The sequence below is a fragment of the Ursus maritimus genome, unplaced genomic scaffold (assembly GCF_017311325.1).
Source record: "Ursus maritimus isolate PB19 unplaced genomic scaffold, ASM1731132v1 scaffold_27, whole genome shotgun sequence".
NCBI lineage: Eukaryota > Metazoa > Chordata > Mammalia > Carnivora > Ursidae > Ursus > Ursus maritimus.
The window spans coordinates 16117369-16140240 of NW_024425230.1; the positions used below are offsets into that span (position 1 = coordinate 16117369).

Sequence of the window (22872 nt, forward strand, 5' to 3'; positions counted from 1 at the left end):
GGGCCGGGACGAGCCGACACTTGTCGGGAATGGGTTCCTCCCTCCCTTTTAGCCTGTAGCCTCATCCAGAAGACCCACTGTTTTAGGGTACCCTGGTGCCGTTGCAACCAGCAGCTGGAATTTAAGTACACTCTGAAGTCAGCGAGCCCCTGCTGACCCCACTTTTCCTTTAAGAGATTTCATTTATGGCCCCAAGATGTGGCAGAATGCTGTGGTGGAGAAGACAGGCTCTGGGGCCCTTGCCAGGGTTCAAACACCTTTCCTTTCAAATCTCCAAGCCTCAAATTGACTTCTCTGCAAAACGGTACCAATGCCTCATAGGGTTGGGGGGATTAATGTCCGTGGAAAACTGATGTTCGCTGCTAGCGTGTATGCGTGCGTGCTGGCAAGAAAATATTTATTCGTTCGTTAAACTCATAGCGCCTACGTGCCAGGCACTGTGCTGTGGAAAGAAAAAGATGCACGAAAGCTTTGGCCTTGGAGAACCCACAAGGTCTGGGCAGAGGCAGACAAGCTGAGAAGCTGCCAGGTGGTGGGAAACAGGTGCTTTGCAGGGGCTGTGTGGGTGAGAGAGGAACGCAGCTAACCCAACTCTGGCCGTGGGGGGACACGGGCACAGCGGGGCTGTACGGAGGGATTCCTTGGAAGGGGGGGACCGAGTCTAGCCCAGGAGCGGACCCAGAGTGGAAGCGTGTTCCAGGCAGAGGACGGAACAAAAGGAGAGTGCTGATGTGTTGAAGGAACCAGACAGCATGAGGGGGACGGCGCACAGCGCATGGCTACTGGAGGAGCCTGGATCCCAACCATCGCAGCCCCTCTAGGGCAGGGGACACCGGAGATGATTTCCAAATAAGGCGCCAACTACGGATGTGAGAGCTCACGGACTAGCCGGTGATCACACTGTGCATATGTCTGCAACAGTCCCCCGAGTTCCTCTCTCTGCGTCTAGACTTGCGCAAACTGTTCTGCAAACTCGGAGCATCTAGATTCTGGAGGCCACGTGGTGCTGTCCTCCCCCCCACAGCACCAGACACAGAAGAGGGATGAGAGGGGGCGGGGTGTGTCCTGAAAGAGGAATCCGCAAAAGGCTCTGAAGAACAGGGTTGGGGAAGAGGGGCTTTCGAGCCAGGGCACAAAGAAAAAGCTATCTGGTGGCACAACTACGATGCAAAAACATGTCCTGGGTTTGCAGACTCCCAGCCGGGAAGGTACTGGAGTTTAACAAACCCAAGCATTTGTTTGCCTGCTGCCTGCTTTGTTAAAGAGTTATGTGACAGTCACTACAAGATGGGGACTTCTGGGCTGTGCAAGCAGTGACAGCTTCTGTACACAGTTACAGAACACTCTGGGCTTTCTGTCTCTCTTCTTCTTATAAGAGTGTCAAACCCAATGATGGCCAACTTTGTTGGAAAGAGACCTTCGAAGCCCACATGTTGGGGGAGAGTGCTCTGAAAAGTAAGCCACAGGCCTTAAGTCCTAGATCACCAGAGCTTGGTTTCCTCATCTATGAACAGGAATAAGTGACAATATCAACCAGACACCATAGGTTAAAGCCAAGGGGGAATTAAGCAACGCGGCCAAGGTTGCAGGGTTAGGAAGTGGCTGAGCTGGGTCGGAACAGCCCCTCTGCTCTCCCAGGAGCGGGGGAGGCTGTCTCAGTCCCAGCAGGGTGGAGGAAGGAACAGGTGCTCTTCTCAGGAACGTTCCCCATCTGTAGAGAATGGCCGGGGACGCGGACCGGTGGCCAAAGAAGAAACCCGTTTGCAAACTCAAATGAAACAGATGAGAAATCGCAACATAGATATTTTTAGAGCAATGTTAATTCCGCCATACACAATGCTGCTCAGCTTATCTGTATCCATAAATACGCAGCACACGACCTGGAGACCTCGGGGGCTTTCAAGGCTGCAATTTGGAGAAAGAATTTGGGAGCACCAGGTGACACCACATGGTGCTTTTGGTGGAAATGTCCACGTGGCAAAAACATGGTCTCATGTGGAAAAACGAAGGATGTAAACCACCATGTCCCCCCACCCCCATCCGTGTGCTGACGCATGTAAGATGTGTTTATTAGCATAATAGCTCACGTCACTGGACTCTGGCTCCTGGGGAGTCTTCTAGACACACTGCCTTCCTTTCCTGCTGGGACATTCTTTAGGTCCATTAATAGACCTACTGCCTCTAGGAATTGCTAATTCTAATTAAAAATCATTAATTATTAGAAGTAGAGCCCAGGTACCTACCCAGGCTACAACTTATGATCGTTATGACTCAGAGTCTCAGACCCAACTACTCAACTGTGGGCTTGTCCGCCCAGCCACGGCACGTCCAACACTCACCCTGCCGTTGCTTCAATCCCACCTGTTGTATGCCCTCCCACCCCCTACGGCTACAACCCAAGCTCCAGAATATAAGCTGCCTGGGTTACCACTGCATCCCTGGAGCCTAACAAGATCTCAGTACACGCTGAACAAGTGGGTTAATGAGCAACTGAATCATCACCCACGAATTCTGAAGATGTGACCTCCCTCAGCGTCCGACCCAAGACGCGGGCTCTGCCCTGCCTGTCTGTTGTACATCCATAACCTCCCTTCCACGTCGGGCTGCCTTCGCTGGCTTGCTGGTCTGTCCCTACACTGGATGGTGAGTACTTTGATGGTGCAATTATATCTTTTCATCCCCAGGGATGAAAGACAAGAGATTACTGCTGCAGCTCTTGCAATCGGAGCTCTTGCAATCACCCTTGGACAAAGAAAGACCCAGAAATGCTGCCACCACTCTGGTCCAGGGTGTCCCCTGCAAGGCCCACTGGGGCCAGCCCCGTTTACTCCTGCACATCTGGTCACTGGGACACTCTGTGCGACCACCTGTGCTATCAGGGGCGCAGTAGGCATCGCCCTCTGCCTGGCTGTTTGGGTGGGTGGGGAGCTCTTCTATTAAGCATGAACTCCTGGGGGTCCAAGCCAAGGCAACCCCCGAGGACGCAAAGTGCGTGGCCTTCTTCTACCCTTGCATTCTGGAACTTAGAGAGAGGACGACTTTGAAGACCTTCTATGGACAGCTCCAAATTTCTACTCTGGTAGAAACGATCGCGGAACATGGGTTCGGACATAACATTAGATTATTAATTAGTCTCTTCTGGGAATTCGCACAAGTTCTTCNNNGGCACTATTAGCAGACAGTCTTCTGCAGGCAGTGCTTTAATTCTCACGGCCCCACTGTCACTTAGGAACGCTATTACAACTGTACACTTGTGGAAATGAGGCGTGGAGAAGTTAACGATCCCAGTTCTAGTGAAGAACAGAGTGGGCACTGGAGCGCAGGGACTGTGCTGAGCTCCTCCGCATGGCTCTCAAGCATCTCCAGAGAAAGTGCTCCTTGTCATCCAAAAGCTCGGTAAAGAGACTTTCAGCCAGTTTCTCAACTGGCCACTGGAAGCCCGGCACTGCTCACAGGCGTGCCCAGATCCTGCCGAGAGGGGACCGTCACCCTTCCTCCTGCCCCAGCCTCACCAAGAAGGAGTGCCCCAGCCTTGCTCCTGCCCACTTCAAATGCCCAGCAGGCTCTTCGAGGGACCCAAGGGAGGGGTCCTGGGACTTTAGGAGTGCTGCACAGACCTCGCGGTGGGGAGGGGGCTGGGAGAGACACCCAGGGGCTCGAGGTCACACTGGCACTGTCTGCCTTGAAGACACTTTGCCAAATGTGGAAACTGCGGGGGCCAGGGTAGGGGAGACTCTTCTCATTCTCATTCTGGATTACTCCATTTTGTCAGAAAAGATGCGATCGGTTTCTTTTAAAAACGACTGGGAGAGCCTGGCCACCTTCTCAAGGGTGACTCTGTTATTAAGACGGAGTTCATACTACTTTCCAGAGGAACACATCTTGCACGGAGGGGATGGAAGGACAGAGCGAGTCAAAGGAAATCGCTTTTGGATGTGGCTTTTGAAAAATGCCTGTATCAGGCAAAGGAAGCCCTGCTTCCCAAATCCTTTCCTGCTATAACCCGCTTGTACGTGGTGGCTGGAAAGAGTCCAAGGGCTCCATGAGATATCTAGAACCTTCCTTCTACAGACACGTGTCCTTATCATGCATCAGGTGCCATGTGAACCACTGGGGTCGCTGCTGGGGAGACTGGCCTGCTACCCCTTTGCTGAGAGGTGGCTACTCTGCTTCTGTTTTAAGCATCAGGTCGTTTCCTTCTTGGGGCTAACATTAAGCATCAGACCAGAGAAGGCAAACCATGCAAGACAAGTGTGGGTGTACGTCAAGCCCCCAGCACTCAGTCCTGAGTGCCTAGTTCCCCACCGGCCTAGACACCTCCCCTTTCAGCTGCTGGAAGCAGGAGGCGCTGCTGTCCGGCTCCAGGGAGTGCCTCAGGACCCCATTGCTGGGCTTGGGTCTCTCGTATTCTCTTTCAGGGAGCATGGCCTGCTCACTCTCCATGGCAGGGTCTGAGTGCGGGGGCAGAGACTGTGGAAACCCGAACATCAGGAGGGAAGAGAAGAAGAGTAAGGCACCGCAGAGCAGAAAGCCACCCCACCAGGCTCCGATCCAGCGGGGATCGTCCGGAGTGATGTCCAGGTTACCTGCAATCAGAAAGAACACAGTCAGGAGGAGGGGGCGCAGCCGGGCAGCGATATGGCTGATGGTCTGAGTCAGGTGCACGGATCGGAAAGGGCTCTGGAAATGGCCTTGGGTGCAGGGGAGGTGGGGGGTGGGGGGACTGGACGCTTCACAAAGCAGCCTTTTTTCCACATCAGTGCTTCTGTTTCTCCCGAAGCTGAAGGCTGATTGCTTTCCCTCCTTAATTTTCTTGTCTACCCTGTGTTTGTATCAGTCTAAACAAAAACAGCGAGAGGCCAGACACCCTCGGAATTAAGACTGGAACTGATGGGCTCGGTAGAGCTGCCTGGGTGTGCAGACAAAGCACAAAGGCCTATTTTTTACCCCTAAAAAAAGCAGCTGCTCAGAGATCCCATTCAACACCCCACGCCCGGTCCCAGATCGGGTTCACGGATCATAAGGGGTGGCACAGAAAGAAGTCAAGAGCCAGGTTACCTGGAGTGAAATCCTGCCACTTCTCACTGTGAGACCCCAGCCTAGTAATCTGAACTCCGGGCCTCGCTGATTGACCTGTAGGACCATGACGACGGTGACAGCAGCTTGGGGGAAAGAGCAAATGAGCCACACCAGATATAAAGTGCTCAGAACAGTCCCTGGCATGTGCTTGGGCATTGAAACACTGTTAGCTTCATATTGACGGCTAGGGTCCTGTTTCCAAATGCTAGTGGGTAGGTTAATTCCCATCTTGGTGGTGGCCTGTGGTTTGGGGCAGTCCTTTATTAGAAAGCTTTGCAGCCAACTTGATGCTTACAGACAGCGTGCATGTGGTTTGGCTGTCTTGAGCTATTAGTTCTTGAATTTGCCAGCTCAAGTCATGAAGACAAACTATAGCTTACCCCTTGGTAGTTTTTTTTTTTTTTTTGGTCTTTCTTTACAACGGTCTTTCATGGACCTCTCTCAGATGAGCTGCTTAGAAATGTCTCTTTGATGATAATCCCATACCTTCAGAGCACAGGAGGACATTCTTGGACATGGGGGCAGGGCATATGAGCTAAGAACTAACAGGACAACAGGCCTGGACCAGATGGATGGACAGGCTTAGGAAGAGAAATGACCACAGACACCAGACGAGCACTTCACCATTCGTAAACTGTTCTCCCTGAGGACTCTTCAGGAAGTGAAGAGCCCAGCCATCATTTACGGAGGGCTTACTCTGCGCTGAGCATTACGCAGAATGTATTCTTAACTGTTCTGGTCAACCCTCCCCACAGCCCTAAGAGGTACAGTCTTTTATTATCCCAATCTTAGACAGAAAAATCGAGGCTTAGAAAGGGTTGGTTCTGGGATGCCTGGGTGGCTCAGCTGGTGAAGCGTCTGCCTTTGGCTCAGGTCATGATCCCAGGGTCCTGGGATCGAGTCCCACGTCGGACTCCCTGCTCCGTGGGGAGCCTGCTTCTCCGTCTCTGCTGTTCCCCCTGCTTGTGCTCTAATAAATAAATATAGTCTTAAAAAAAAAAGTGTAGGTACCTTGCTGAGTTCACAGAGTTGAAGACTGAAAGACGGGCATTCAAATGCCAAGGGCCAGGCTCCTTATCACTTTGCTACACTGCCCTTCTGGACTGTCTAGGCTTTGTTTCGGGCTCCCTGGGTGGATGATTCATTCCTATGCTTTGTGCAAGGGGCCTAAGATCACCAGCTTTGCCGTCGGTCTTTGCAACATCGGTGGTGTCGGTCCTGGAGGCCCTGGCATCCACCCAGAAGCAGTATCTAGGTCACTACAATGAACCAGATTCTTCCCCATAGCTGTGCGTCAGAGAAGAAAGAGCGTAAGCTCTGGCAGGTAGAGGACTGAATCCTGGCTCTGCTGCTGACCACATGGGATGCTGGGCAAGCTACTTACCCTCTCTGGGCCTTACTTCAATCACTTAGGTGATTGAAGTAAGGTGACATCCACCGAGACTGTGTGCAAGGATGAGAGGTAATGAGCAAGAATCACCTGACAGATAGACTCTTTGTATCTGGCAGCTCTTGTATCTACTCGTAGGTATATATTTACACGAATGGCGATTTCAAGATAGAGGTTTTTTTGGAGTATGGGAAAGCTTGAAAAAAGCATGAGAAAACCCAAGGTGATCTCGAAAGCATCTTCATGCAAACACGAGGAGAGAAAAGGAAGTGAGATGGCCTCGGGTAGCTGAGCAGGAATGTTTTCTCCAGTCACTGGCTGTGTTTCTTCACCTGCTACCAGCAATGAATGAAAACAAAAGACGTAAAGGGGAGCTGTGCTATCTCCCTCCATTGTCGATGGGCTCCATAACGGGGAAATTGAAAGCTGGCAGATGTGAGCGGGGAGACAGCGCGCGCGCCTGGCAGTTGTTTGGGGGAACAAAATTAGTAACACGTGGAGAGTCATATTTTAGTTAGGAAGTTAGTGACTCTCTTCTACGCGTGAGGAAACATCCCAGGGAGAGGGGCTGGGATGGGGAGGTGGATGTTTATGTGAACATGTCAGCTCGCTCCCCGTAGGTATGAGCCTACGCGTGGAAAGCCAACGTTTGCTCGTAATTTGTAAGATGGGGAAGAGCACGTGATCGTGTGTCAGAGCAAAGCCTGCCTGTGGCGCACGGAAGGAGAGGGAGACGGGTCTGCAGCAAGGTGTGGTGGGGGGAGGGGGGGGCGGGATTTTGTAGATCTAGGAAAATCACCGTTGACCATTTTAGGAAGTATTGATTTTTCCCCCTCTCCATTGCAACCATCCAGAGCACCGTGGCAGGCAGAGAAAGAATGTTCTGAGGAGAAACCACTCAGCTTTGGAGCACGCTGCCCTCAGGTCAGGGTTGGCTTAGGGGGTGGCGTTTTAGTCTTGATTTTGGCACTTCACAGGAAGACGGCTAATACTTGAACCCAGGCTGAGAAAAGTCTTTTCTGAGGCACCTCTACCACCCTGCGCACCTGGCTGGCAGGCATCCCTGGTCAGCAGGTATGTTCTAGGACTGCTGATGTCGAGGGAGAGTTCTCTACGTCAGCCGGCAAAGAACGGTGCAATAGGTGTTACTGATGCCTTCATTCGGATCTCCTCTTCAGAGAACAAGGACTACCCCTCCCGCACTGCGAACTTGGGTATAACTACATGCCACAGAATTTTGCCACTGGAGTGGGGGGATACGTGTCACTTCTGTGTCGAGCCACGTATGAGCTGGTGCCTGACTTGCCACGCCCTTTTGCCCTGCCTGATCATGGAAGCGTGTGAAATCCTCCAAAGATGGTCCTAAGACGGTCCCTGAGAGGCTACGATGAACAAAAGGTCACCACGGACCTGTGCCATGTATACAGCATGAGCGAGGAACAAACCTTTAGTTACTAGTCTCAGCGACGGAGATTTTGGAGATGTTTGTTACCGCAGCAGAAGCGAGCTTACCCTGACTACTACACCAAAGGCTTAGGAAATCAAAAGTCACGATCCTGGGCAGGCTTGGCATCGTGAAAGTGTTGTTCAGGTGCAGGTGGGGAACGGGGTGAAAACCTCTTTACTTTTCTTCCAATGTGGCCCTAGGCAGTATCTTGATCTTAAACAATTACCGCGGTTTCGGCTTTTTCGTGAAGACTGTGGTAAGATGCCCAGAGCAAACCTGAGAAGCACCATGCGTCTCATTGACTTAGATGTACCTAATTGCCAATCAAATTGGAACCATGAAGGTCAAAAACGCATTGAAAAGAACGGGGAGGGGACAGGATCCCAAGCAGAGGGAGTCGCGCTCGCAAAGGCATGGCACCCGTCGGTCAGGGGACTCGGAGTGGACTGGCCAAGCTCCATCCGGGCACTCATGGGCCCCCTGGTCATTCCAGGTGTGGAGGAAGTGGAGCAAATTATCACCGCGATGGAGATGTCTGGCGCCATGAGACGGGCACGGTCCGGGCCTGCCTTTGCATAGCTGTCTACAGGCTTGAAGGATTTCTGCTTTACGAGATCCCTTCTGCTAACCCTGCCATGTCTGGGACTTCCACATTCAGGTGTTTTTGTGGTTCTGTGGGATAAGCTGAGCAAGCTTTTCGCAGTAGTTTGCTTCCTCCGTGTAAGGTCATGTGAATACAGGGAGTTGACATTTTTCTCCCTTTTCTGAGGACTGCTACCATCGTAGGTAGGAAAGAAAAAAATCGCTGGGAACAGAGTCAAACCAGTTTAAAATGAACCAAACAACCAACCAACCCATGAGGATACCCAGGGCTGTAAGAAGGAGCCAATCACATTTACTTGTGACTCCCAGGCCACACTAATGTGTAAGTGGGGCTATGGGTTCTCTGGGCATTTTTTGTTTTGTTTTTTTTCAGTCCATTTACCTATTTGTCTAACCTATTTTGTGAAACTTCTGCTATGGGACTCAAGCATTCCAAGAGTATCATTAAGTTCCAGACCAAATTAGAAACTGGAGACAGGGAGGGGCTGAGGGTAGAGGGCAGCACGGAATGTTCAGGACCCCGGCCGTTGAGCTAATTCAGCCTAACACGAAGGAATCTGACGAAGCCCGCAGCCAGCCCTCGAACGGCAGAGCAGGAAGCTCTCGGCTGGCTAACCTTTTTCAGGAAGCAAACATATGGACACAACTTATTCCAGTGGCCGACCCCACGCAGCCGTAGTGGGGCCAGCTGGTACATGCCTAAGGATGCGTCTGTATGCATGGGCTGACGAGGTGAGGTCCTCTTAGCAAGGCCTTTGCCCACGGAAGGGGACAGCCTTCTGGCAAAAGTCCTGGAGAACTTGCAGGGACACAAGCTGCCCAGTTTGGAGTCAAACAGAGGTCCGGGCTTCGAATCCTACTGGCTGTGGAAATGAGTTAACCTGTCGCTGACCGTGTGCATACTACAGACCAGGCACCGTGCTACGTGCATGGCACGATTAACCCACGTTATCCGCGCACAGATCCTTGAGGAGAAAGGCCCCCAGGATCAATCAGCTTGGAAGGGGTAGAGCTAAGGTTCAAACAGAGGTCTGATGCCAGCACTGGAACTCTGAACTCATCATCACTGCATGAGAACAGCTCAGCTGGTAAGTGGGAGAGCAGCAGGGCCCACGGCCCACGGGGAATGTCCTGAAGTTCATCTACAAACATGAAGACCATCTACATTGTGCTTTAATAAGCGGTCAGTTCGTGGCTGCCGTTATCAATCTTCTGATAAGCCCACTGTCAAGGTTGGTCGATTCAGTGCTTTGGGGCACACTCCTGCCCCCAAGTCCTTCTTTTCTAGGTTCTGTTCTCAACTGGTCTCAGTTTCACAAGGATATTCTCTGAAAGCCCTTCCCGGGCTGTTACAAGAGGCATCTGTCCTTAAGAAGGGGGGGCAGGGGAGCCACGCAGGGATCAAACACAGATGAAGAGCAGAGTGGCAGAATTCCAGTGTCTGAACATGGCCGGCAGAGTCCCCCGGGGAGCTGCCCGCGGGGTCTGCCCACCCCACAGCTGGCCTGTTCCTACAAGAGACCACCCCCAACAGACTGCAAGCAGCCTTCCTCACTGGTCTCCCCAGTTTAACCCTGTGTCCTCAGCTGCGGCCAGGCTGCACGGCACAGGGCACATTCTCTCCACCACCTGCCCCATGACAAGGGCTCTGCCTTGCCCGCCTCCCCCGCAGGTTCCAGATCCCTGCTCTCCCCAGTCTCCTGCCCGGCTATCCGCTGTGTGCCCAGCCCTTTCCATTCACGCTTCAGCACACGCTCTCCTAGGTTGGACAGCCCCCTAAGGAGGGTCTCTGTCTTCACCGGTGAAGAAAAAATACAGGAGGGTCACCCCTAAAGAATTGAGAACCCCCTTCTCAAAATACAGCTCGAATCCATTCCAGACAGAACAAGTTTTAGTCACAAGATTAGAAAGCATCCAAATTGCTGGCAACTATAGAATTCTGTGTCTTGCTCTCTGATAGAATAAATTATATTCTTCTGCCCTCTACTGGTAAAGAGTGGCACCGGCCCTCCCAGGGCCTTCAGCAAGGAAACAAAGGACAGTGATTCACGGGGCATCCTTCCCTTTCTTGGGGACAACACTGGACGGGACTTCTGCTATTTGTGTGTGTGTGCAGGGCATTAGCAAGATGCCCAGCTGGACCAGGAAGGCGCCCATCTGCCTTCTTCACACTGCCAGTGAGCCTAGAACCACGGGTGATGCTGCTTCTCATGGGGCCCCGACCGGTGAGGAAAGACGCTGGCCAGACGGGACTGCGGGCAGGACTCCAGGCTGAGGGAACAGCCCGAAGCAAAGGAAGGAACAGCACACTGAGGGGGTCCATGAAGGAACCGGCTAAGCCCCTCCAGCCCCTTGTCCAGCCCTTGGTCATTGCAGGCACCGAGAAAAGGGGCTATTTCATTTCCAGAAGGGAGCGTGGTGGAGGGAATTGTGAAGTGGAAATGCCCACACGCTTGCTCAGGAGACCTGGGTTTTATACAGATATGCCCCTTGGATGGGGTACATCCCTGTCCCTCTCTCAGCCTGTTTCCTCTTCGGTACAATGGAAGGGTTGGAAGAGAATGATCTGAGGTTCTGGGCTCAGAGACTCTGGTAACCCACAGGCCTTGAACCGAGGCGGCCACTGCCTGGCCACCTGGCCTCTCCTTCCAGGCAGCCTTCCCCATTGCACAGGGGGTACACCCCCTTCCCTCACCTGCTTTTATGATTCCTGTCTTGTGCTGCCTTTGGCACAGTGGCGGAAGCCGGCTTTTTTTGGTTCATACAAGCAAGATGGCAGCCGACTCCCACCACGTGCTGTTTCTCTGACCGACCGTGGGGCCACCCCTCCTCCCGCTCGCTACGAGCAGGGTTCAAAGGGTCAACCAACTGCCGCAAAACAGCAGCATCCAATCACCTCCTGAACAGAGCCGGCGCTTTAAAAGAATAAGTAAATAAGGCTGCATTTGATTCTTTTCCTTCCCCCCACTTGCAAATTTGTAACATCATTAGCTACAAGTAAATATATCAGTGGGATTAATGGAGTGAATCACAGAGTGACTTGATTGGATTTAAAACCACATTATTTCTTTGGGGTGAATTAGTAAATTTAGCACTGCCAAGAGATGATGGATTGAGAAGCCAGGGGCTGAGCTCTTATTGATCCTGAGAAAAGATCGCTAGGAGGAGGAGAAGCTGGGATGGCTTCCCGCGCCCCGTTCTCAGAAAGGAAACATGGCTTCTCTGCTCACGGAAGTGCAGGGAAGCAGAGCGCTTTGTTTTGGGCTCACGGTTGACTTGTGACCACATATGGGAGGCAGTGTCTCAGACGGCCTCCAGGGATCCCACGCCCTGGTGTTCACGTCCTGAGTGGAGACCAGAACAGGTGGCTTGCTTTCGACCCTCAGGATACAGTGGAAGCAAGGACATGTCACTTCTGAGCCGAGGTTATAAGGAGACCACGGCTCTTGTTTCGGGCAATCTCTCTCACCCTCTCTTGGGTTGTTCGCTCCGGGGGAGCCCTGGTGAGGGAGCCCTGCCAGGAGGCCCACCGATGGGAGACTGACAGCTTTGGGAGAGAACTTAAAAGCCGAATCTCCTCCAGTGGAGCTTTCAGACGAGTGGAAACCATGCCAACACCCTGACTACAACCTCATGAGGGACCTGAATCGGAACCACCCAGCCAAGCTGCTCTTGGACCCCAGACCCCCTGAAATCACCTGTGATGTAACCGACAACACCCCAGTGTTGTTTTCAGTCACCGAGTTTGAGGTAATTTGTTGCACAGCAAGAGAAGATGAACAGACCACGTGACTTTTGCTTTGGCCACTGAAACATGAAGAGAAGCTTCGCGAGCCAGGGTGTAACTCGCCACAGCCTGGTTTCGGGCCTTGGCGACTGCACAGGCTGGGGTCAGATGAAGCTTCTGTGAGCCACGTTCTGGGGCAACCGTGAGGAGCCAAACCTCGCCCTCCCCAACACCGCCGGCCTGCACTGGATACGTATTGTGCCCAAGAAGTAAACTTGGGTTGCATAAAATCACTTAAGATTTGGGATTGGGAACTGCGTTACCATGACATAACCTAGGCTCTGTTAACTAGCCCACTGCTGAATCGAAGTATGCCAAGGGTCTGGGGGACCCAGAGCCATCTGAGAAATACACTTGCCCTTCCTGCTAGGAACACAAGAAGTATTGCTTAAAATGGTTTTGGGGTATGGTACGTTTCTTCGTAGAAGCCACCATACCACGGTCTTATAGAAGGGAGTTTCAAATATTCTGTATCATTGACCCCGTCTGTACACCTGCATTTCCAGAACACACGTAGAAAGTGGGGTTCTCATATTGGTTAATGGACTAACATTCAATGAGAAAATGCCAGGCATTCCACATCTATCCTTTCATTTCATTCTTAGAGTAGCCCCATGAAGCACATGGAATTATTGTTACCCTTAATTTACAGACGAGAAAGATCCAGATTTGAGGAGTAACATTAACTACAGGGATTATTCAGCCTCCGGGCAGACACTGGTGGAACACCACTGAGTCCCAGGCCATCTGAGCCAACACTCATACTCTTTCCTTTGCTCTCTGGTGGGCCAGCAGCTCGAGGTCCATGCACGAAGGCTGCCCCTCGGTAGGAGGGCTTAAGTACCCAAAGGCTGGAGGGCTCCCTTACGATGGAGGACACGCCCGGGGGTGGCAGTATGAAGTTGAGATATACTCCTTACTTGTGTCAATGAAGACTGCATCCACGTAGATTTTGGTACAGAAAGAGCCCAGGATAAATCCACAGGCTGGTCCAAATACCAGCATCGTGAAAAGGATTCCTGAAAGAAGATGAAACAGAAATTAGATTAAAAAAAAAAAAAAAAAGCAGAAGCCATTCAATGAGCAAAACAGTCAAAGATCAAGGATATTATTTCACACTGATCAAATGAGAAACTGGATTATACAAATGACATTCTAAGAATTAGTCTAAAAATCCTTGAGGGGTAAAGCTAATACTGAAGTATTGTTATGCAGGAATTCTATAGTTTTTTGTGGGTTGCTCTGAAATATTTGTGGGCCCCAAGTGCACTTACTTTCAGAGCACTCCATCCCACATCATATCAACCGTACTAAAATACACCCACATCTGTCATTAAATGGTTTCTGTCATAAACATTTTTGAAACGATTTTTATCATTTTGCTTTCACATTTATTTGGCTTTATGTAATTCACTTAATTTATGGTTGGCTAAGATTTCTCAGCACTCATTGTACAAATTCAGGAATTGTTGTGAAGGGAGAAAAGTCAAAGCCACAAATTATTTTCAAATGTAATGAAATGTTTACGGGCATTAAATTTAGCAAAACATGGAGTTGACGTAATAGTATGCTTTGAGAACATTTAATTAGATGTTTTATTAATTTGAAATTTGCAGATCTGCCCCCCCTATATTTTGGAGTTGCTATCCTATAGTTTTAATAGTTGTTCAAGACTCAACCTTTTCCAAAGGACTTGAGAAGATGGTACTAGGCATGAACTTAAGTATCTGATGGATAGAATACACAGGATTTTGCACAAACCCTTTTATTCATTCTGGGAAAAGTACCAAGCCCAAACTAAAACCCACAGGCTGTACCTAGTTAACTAAATTTCAGTTTGGTAGAACATTCCTTGAGCAAGGACAGTTCTCAAGGCCCTGGGAATAAAAATAGGAGTGAAGAAGTGGCCCTTCTACAAGAGGCTGCTACCTATGGGGACAAGCAGTATGCGGGTCGATCCAACCCAAGCAGAAAGCCCCAAAGAGGGGTGCTAACAGGTCCACGAGGGCACATGAAGAGCAAGGCTGAAGATGAAATCAAACAAAGGGAATCTGAGCTCGGTGGAGGGTACTTCTAGTCTGCTCACAGGTGTGGACTAACTCATTCTGATTTCCCTCGGTGATGTCATCATGGAGCCACTCAAATACCCATTCAGTCAATCAATATTCATTGAGCTCCTCCTATGTGCCAAGCAGTAGTCTCAGGAATGGAGATTCAAACAATTAAGAATCCTGGGCTTCCAGAGCTCATTGAGTTGGAGGTGCGGAGAAAAAACTATAAACAGGAACTCAACTGGTTTATAAATACTTGGCAAAGGAAGCCATGTCTTCTGGATTTATAGACAGAAACCCAGACCCCAAAGCAATCTCTTGAAGACAGCTTGTAAGGAATATTGTTTGATAAAGGAAGGCATGAAAAGAGGATGGTTTATATCATGGACACGGGGCTGAATCCACTCTCCGTGAACTCCTACTCTAGAACTTCTAGATTGCTCCAAATCACAGAGTCTCAAAGTGCCTGCTCCCATAGCTGCCCAGAGACCCCCGATCTTACAGTTTTTCTTGTTTCTAAGAATCTTGGGAGGAGCAATATTCATTTTATGAGTACACGGACTCTGGTTTGTCACAACTTAGATGAAGATAACCAAACAGAGGAAGTTGAGTAGGTTAGGGGTATTATAGGAAAATTCTAGAATATGGGGATCTTGCAGCTATGGGCTAGAATTAAGGGGGTTATCTTTAGCAGGGTAGGGTTAGGAACCAGAGCTACTCTTGGCCTGATTCCCTGGGAGGAAAGCAAAGCAGAAGGAGATGCTGAAGACGACCCACGGGCAGGGGTAGGGGGCAGGGACAGGGGGTGTCCCAGGCAGGAGCACCACCCAACGTAGCCTAAGGGATTTCTGCCTCAGGGCAAGACTGTGAAGCCAGCCATATCCTCCCATCCAGGCTGCAGGCTGAGGTGAGCCCCTGGTCCTCTAAAGAGGGCTCAGCAAGCAACCTATCTACTCAGGCAGTCCCAGAGGAAGGGACACAGGGGACAGGAACACAATTCTCCTGCCACGGGTGTTGCAAGTATCCTGCTGATTCCCCATCGATATTCTAGTAGCCGCTCTGAGCCACCCCCCCCAGCAGGCCCCACCACTCATAATAATATGTCTTCTTTCATGCCAATTAGATAAAACCCCCACTCAATGTAATCATCACTGATGCATTGCCTATAGATAGGGTAACGCAAATTACAGCAAATAATAGGTCAAACGACTAAGCTTTTAGTGTCTTTGGAAGAAACAACTGATGTGTTGAAGAGATTGTGGAGATTGTCCTGTTATTCCCTCCCCCACCTGGGGACAGTAGAGGGTGTGGACAGGCCAGACATCCTGGAACAGCTGAAGACCCCAGGTTCTGGGCCTCCTGCCCTTGTACAAGTTATGACATGGAAGAAGGCATGTCCCTCGAGCTCGGCTGCCCATAGGAGACCTACAGGGTCCACACAGGCCAACCAGCCATTCTTTTTTTTTTTTTTTTTTTTTTTAAGATTTTATTTATTTGACACAGAGAGAGACAGCAGGGGAGGGAACACAAGCAGGGGGAGTGCAAATGGGAGAAGCAGGCTTCCCACTGAGCAGGGAGCCTGCCGCAGAGCTCAATCCCAGGGCCCTGGGATCGTGACCTGAGCTGAAGGCAGATGCTTAACGACTGAGCCACCCAGGTGCCCCCCAGCCAGCCATTCTTGCAGCTCGGGCAGGCACAGGCCAACCGCAGAGACGCCACGCACCAAGGCGGCCTCTCAATTGGCTGAGAACACCTCCCACTCCATTTCCTCTAGGAGAAGACAAGGGTTTCCAGGCCGTTGGATTGTGGCTTTCCATTTTAACAAGATCGAGTTCTCCCCCAACAGCAGAAAATCCTACCCAATTCCAAAAACCAATGAAAGATATAGAACACATGTATCTTTGTATGAAGGGCATTTTTTCCCCCTCAGCTGAAATCTCTGGCAGCATTTATTTTTTTCTTTGATTTGAGAGACACACAGAGAGAGAATATGAATGGGGGGAGGGGCAGAGGTAGAGAATCTCAAGCAGAGTCCTGGCTGAGCACAGAGCCCGATGCGGGGCTTGATCTCATGACCCATGAGATCACGACCTGAGCTGAAACCGAGAGTCAGACGCTCAACCACCTGAGCCACGCAGGCTCCCCTCTGGGGGCATTTTCCAAGCAGCCCCTCCCCAGAGAGATGTTAAAGAAACCTCTAGCAATAATGAGTTCTTGAATCTTTTCCAAGGAACAATCCAGTAGAGATGTGGGAGGGCGTCTTCACGCATCAGGAAACACCCTTTTTCCACCTCAGCAATATCTTAGGATAACGACTCAAATAAAGCAGCCTGCAGAGCACAACCCTGGGTTTTTAGGGGAAGTTGTTCCCCTGCGAGGGTATGAGGCAGGCCGTGATCTTAACACAAATGTACTTTTCCATGTGTTTCCTTACTTTCCTTTCGATTCACCCTCCTAGGCTGTGAATTTATTCTTGTTTAATGAAGCCACCTCACATGTTCTACCCAGACAGGAAAAAGACTGACCAGCACTAAAATCCACAACCCGGGTGTTGAACAGCGGAGTGACCCCAGGACCGGAGACCATGGGCTTTGTGGCTCAGTGCTGCCCCCTGCTGCCTGCCAGATTCACAAACATGGGAGGGGAGCCGAGACGGAGCTGAGAAACGGAGACACGGAAAATACTCAACATTAAAAATAAGATAAAAATATTTTTCCTTTTAATTCATGTGCATTATTTTTTCAGACACTTATTACATAGTTTGAACTTAACCGCTTGAGTAACAAAACTGCCAGATATTTCTTTTAGACTCAGGGCTCTGCGAAAAATAAAAATAAGATACTAAGGGCATGGGGCCGCCTGCGTGGCTCAGTGGGTTGAGTGTCTGACTCTTGATTTCAGCTCAGGTCATGATCTCAGGGTTGTGAGATCGAGCCCAGCATTGGGTTCTGTGCTGGGTGCGGAGCCTGTGTAAGATTCTCTTCCTCTGCCCACCACCCCTTCCCTCTCTCCCTCAGGGGAAAAAAAAAAAAAAAAAAAAAAAAAAAAAAAAAGAGCAGCAGCAGCAGCTTGCTGCCCTACTGGAGAGACTTCCAACCATTCTTAGTCACTTAGAATACATACTAGGGGCCAGGCACTGTGCTAGCCGCTAGGACACAGCAGCAACCAAAACAGACAAAATCCCTGCTTTTCTGCGGAGTTTGTGCTATGGCAGAAAGGCCATAAACAAACCAACCTATCGTCCTGTAGTCAGGGTGCACAACGGTGCCGGGCTACAAAGGCTTCTCATGGCACTGAGTCTTGGATGTAGAACAGCACGGTGTCAGCTGTGCTACCAAGCTGGGGACACCGTGTGGGAGGCAGACTAATGGCCCCCAAAGATACACCTGTCCTAATCTCTAGAACCCGTGTCTGCTAGCTTAAATGACAAAAGAGCATTAAGGCTAAGATGGAATCAAGGTGGCTGATTAGTTGACTTAAAGAGATTATACTGATTATCACCAAGGACCCAATCACAAGATTCCTGTAAATGTGGGAGGAGAAAGAAGAGTCAGAGTCTGAGAAGGAGATAAGATGACTTGACCAGGGGCACCTGGTGGCTCAGTTGGTTTGAGTGCCTGGCTTTGGCTCAGGTTCTGATCCCAGAATTCTGGGATAGAGTCCCGCATCGGGCTCTCTGCTCCCTGGGGAGTCTGCTTCTCCCTCTACCCTTCCCCCCTCTGCTCTCTCTCTCTCTCTCTCTCAAATACATAAATAAAATCTTAAAAAAAAAAAAAAGATGACTCGACCAGAGATATGGCCTCCTTAGAAGAAGGTGACCTGCCACTGCTGGCTTTGATGGATGGAGGAACAAGGACCCCCTCTCGAAGCTGGAAAAGGCAAGAAAATGGATTCTCCCTTCCAGAGAGGGTCCTCCAGAGGACAAGAGCCCTGCCGACACCTTGATTTGAGCTCACTGAAACCCACTGTGGGCTTCCCACCTCTAGAACTGTGAGAGCAGAAATTTGCGTTATTTTTAAGCCACTAAGTTTGTGGTAACTCATTACGGCAGCAACAGGAAACCAATGTAATCGTTAATCGTATGTGAGTCAATTCTCTGATCTCACAACCATGACTATCCATGTGACTCTTTTAAGAACTGGACATTGCACGGAGTCGTCAATTACTTGACCACGGAACATCTTTTGTGGGACATTTTTCAGCGCCAGTGTGGACTGGGGCACAGTCACAGAGAAGCTGGAGGAGACTCCAAGCCCTACGAGACAGAGATGGTGTTGCATTCTTTCTATCCCTAGCTTGGCCCGGCGTAATGAAAAGTTAGTTCACCGGCTATTGACAGGGTGCCGGAAAGCCAACACTAGTTACAGCACTGCCGTAAAAAGAGGGCGTGGCTGTGCCCAAGTTCAGCCCCCATCCTGCTATCTCCCTGGAGGGTGCTCTCTGCACCTGTCTTTCTCAGCGCTGGGGACCCTCCCATCCAAGTGCCTCCTACTAGATCCCACGAGCCACAGGGGCTCGAGTGACAGAAAGGGTCAGGCCAGATGCACAGAACTCAAAGAATTTAGAAAATCCAAATGGAGCCTTCCATTTAGAATCTGCTGGCCCAGTAAGAATTAGCCGACTTTATAATACTACTGATATATGATAATAAAAGTACTACCACATCTGTTGTGTGTTTGTGTAATGTGACACACAGATTCTAATTTGTTTACAGAAGTGTGGAGGGCCAAGAGCAGCCTAGATACCTCTGAAGAATTATCACGACTTGCCCTACTGAATATCAGACTTCTTTTTAGTTTTTATTTTTCGGGATTTTTTTAAAGCCGTAATGATGAAGATAGTGCATTTCTGGCTTAAGGAACAACAAAGATACCAATCAAGCCGAAAAGCAAGCCCAGAAACAGAGCCACACTTATGTGGACATCTGATTTATGTCAAAGTGTGCATACAAAGCAGCCGGGGAAAGGATGATCTTTTCCATAAATGGTGCTGGGGCAACTTGAAATTACAGTGGGGGAAAAAAAAGCCAGTCTCACAACACATGCAAAAATCAATTCCAGGAAGATCAGAGACCTGTGTGAAAAGCAAAACAATAAATCTTCTGAAAGATAACCAGACAAAAGTACTGTCATGATGTCGGGAGGAGAGAAAGATTTCTTAAACCAAACAAAGAAAGCACTAGCCATTATAAGAAAAGCTTGGTAAATTGGTCTACATTAAAATTAAGAAGGTCATTCATCAGATTCACCCAAAGAGCCCACTGACAAAGTGAAAAGGTGGGAAAATACAAGTGTAATGTACATCCTTAAAAACAAAACAAAAAAAAACAATAGACAAGAATCAGAGAGCTCATGTCTAGACTATATAAAAACTGCTAGAAATTCATGGACAACAAAAAGACAAACTAGTGGAAAAGCGGACAGAAATGTTAACAGGCACTTCACAAAAGAGGGAATTCAAATGAACAATGGACTAGGACAAAATATTCAACCTCATGAGAATTCAGGGACATGTGCATTACAACCTGAAAAACTGTCCTCCCCTTTTCAGCTGGTTAAAGAGTTCTGATCATAGCAACTGTTGGCAAGGCTGTGGGGCATCTGGGATCCTTACACACTGCTGGTAGGAGTGTAAATTGGACAAACCTCTCTGACAAAACTTTGACGGTATCTGGAACACTGAAGATAAACTCACCCAATGACCCACAACTCCAACTCCTAGGTAAACATACTACAGAAAGTCTGACACGTACCAGGAGACACATCCAAGAACTCTCGTATGGGACTGGAGACGACCCAAGTCCCATCAAGAGTAGGACAGAGGAACCAACTATCCATACTCTGGAATTACTGCACAAGCAAAGAAAACACATCATCAAGAACACGGATGAACCTTCAAAGATCCAAGGACGAGCAAAAGAACACAGGCGAGAATGCATACGGGTGCGATTCTACTTGCACAGAATTCGAAGCAGCAAAATGAAACTATTTAGTGATACATAACGCGGTAATCAGAGTAGAAAGGAAAACGGAAACGAACAGTATAGAAGTCAGGACTGTGGCTGCTGCTGCCAGGGAGGGAGGGAGGGTGGGAATTATGATCCAGAAGGAGACAGGGCTTGTGTCCCAGCAGGAGGGGGAGGGGAGCCGTAGGATGGCAGTGGGGATGGTTTTTAAAAAAGCAGTAGGGTGGGGGTGGGCATGGTTGTGCGGTGCTGGTTTTGTGTCTAGTCTGTTTATAGGCTCCTGGATGCTTGTTTCACAATTTGTTAAACTGTAATATGTTTTCTGCACAAAGGCGTGACTGTTAACGTTTTTCACATATATAACTATCTATAACATAAGTACTTATATACAAACAGCTACTCATTGTTTCGAAGTGTATCAAGGGAATCTCAGGAGCCCTCCACAGAGAAAACCACAGCTTCCCCTGAAGTGATCTTTCATTTTGTCAAGCCCAGAGCCTTCAGCTCTGCCCTTCCCCTGCCCTGCTCCGCGCTCTCAGGAACACTGCATGACCCTGCGTGGAAAGTGACTAGGGTGGGTCCGTCCTACAGGAAGGATGGTGCCGGTCTCTGCTGCCATCTGTGCCTCTGCGAGCATGATATAAACGCTCCCTGCACCTCAGTTTCCACCTCCATAAAATGGGCTCCCAACAACCCCTCCCCTCTTGGGGGCCTTTGAGGGTCAAATGCGTGACTGCACGAAAAAACAACACTCCAGGTAAGTTCCTAGAACATAGATATTCTCCAAAAACATTAGGTGTCAGGCATTCTTCTCACCAATACTTCCAGTGGCAGGATTTTCTCTTCTGCTTTCTGAGTTTTACTTTCTTACTTACTTAGATGGGAGATGCTTAACTGACTGTGGAAAATCCAGAATCATATAGCAAAAATTCTTCATCATTCTATTTCCTTCTCGGCATGACTGTCTTCAAAGTGTATTTCTTATGTGTTTTTGCACTGGTGAGACCAGATAGGTTCACTTAAACACAAAACCTCTTTTCCTCATTTTAAAAGGAGCACCTGCTCACCGTAGAGTGATATGAGAATAGAGAGGACAGAGAAGGACCCCACACTGTGGCCAAGAACACAGAGCCTGGAGCTGGCCAGAGCTGGCACTCGGGAGCTGTGCGAGCTTGGGAAAGTGACTGACCTTCTTTGGGCCTCCACGCTCTCACCTGAGGCCGGGGATCATAATGGTACCTAGCCCCCAAGGTTGCTTCAAGTGCAAGTGATCAGTGTATGTCCAGGGCTTTCCATAGCACCCAGCATACAGTATGTGTTTCATAAATTTTGCTATTACTATTATATTTAGATATTCCTTCCCAGTCTGTCCCTATATAGAAGGTTAATTTTTTAAGATAATTAAAAGAAATACACAACACAGGTCTCCTAACAGAAACCCTGGAAACAAACGATATTATTTTCTAAAGAGTATCTATTTTTTAAGAACAGAGTTATCTATGTAAGTAGAATTTAAGGCGCTGATGGAAAGGGATTTCAAGGGCCATGCATTTCTCTGCTGCCCTCAGGGGGATGGGGAAGGACAGAGCTAATACACTCCAGAAACACACCGCCCAGCACCCCAGGCCCGGCTCAAGATCCCTCCCTGGCCGTCAGGAGGGAGGGCACCCAAGGACACGGAGATCTCACGTGACAGCAATGACTTCTTAGCAGTGACTGAGAGCACGGAGCAGGGCAGGGGAAGGGCGGAGCTGAGGGCTCTGGGCTTGACAAAATGAAAGATCACTTCAGGGGGAATCTGGTTTTCTCTCGAGGGTTCCTGAGATTCCCTTGATACGACTTCGAGAAAATAAGAAAACGTTCTCTCCAGCAGGTGAGTGCTTCCGCCTCTTTTAGAAGGAAAGTGGTCTAATCAATCCTTTGTTTTTTTGTCTGACTATAAAAGTAATACATTCAGAAAGGGGGACAATTTACTATTACACTACCACCTTGAGGCAATCGCTTTCAAGTCTTTATCCCTTCTGATGTACCCGAGGTCAAACACAAATTCTCATGACCACTTGGTAAGGTACATGTTATGATACTCTTTTTGTACATGAGAAACAGAAGCTCAGAGAGGTTAGTCAACTGCCCCAAGGCTACACAGCATGTAAATGGTGGAGGTAAGTTTGAACTCAGACCTCTAGGATCACCTAAGTTCTTAGAGAAAGAAGAGTCAGGCCAAGATGGTACAGCAGTGAAGCCTTTGGAGGGCACCAGACCTAGCCTAGGATCCTGGTTAAGCTTCTCGATTTCTGGATGACTCATTTCCCAGCTCTGAGTCTGGGAATAGTAATAGCTACCTTGCAGAAGAGTGAGAATGAGATGCAATCCCTACAAAGCTTCTGGCACCTAGAACGTAGTAGACGCTTTCTAGAATTTTCCTTGCATCCCAGGGGTGATGAGTCCAAGAAGGCAGGCCTGCATGGCTGGTCTCCCCTAGACACGTGTCTTGGTCTCTTAACCTTGGATGGTCCCCTCAAAGTGGGCAGACTGGAGGAAGCTCAGGTT

The 22872-nt window shown here is 49.4% G+C and overlaps 1 protein-coding gene across 3 annotated transcripts in view; it reads right to left on the reverse strand.

Annotated features, from left to right (window-relative positions):
- SLCO3A1 (solute carrier organic anion transporter family member 3A1) overlaps positions 1-22872 on the reverse strand; it is a 295788-nt gene that overhangs the window by 62131 nt on the left and 210785 nt on the right. For all 3 annotated transcript variants that reach the window (XM_040642752.1, XM_040642753.1, XM_040642751.1), the window contains exons 3-4: positions 13227-13325; positions 4323-4586 (exon numbers count right to left, since the gene is read on the reverse strand). In XM_040642752.1, the coding sequence (XP_040498686.1) occupies positions 4323-4586; positions 13227-13325 (363 nt within the window). The remainder of the gene's footprint in view (positions 1-4322; positions 4587-13226; positions 13326-22872) is intronic.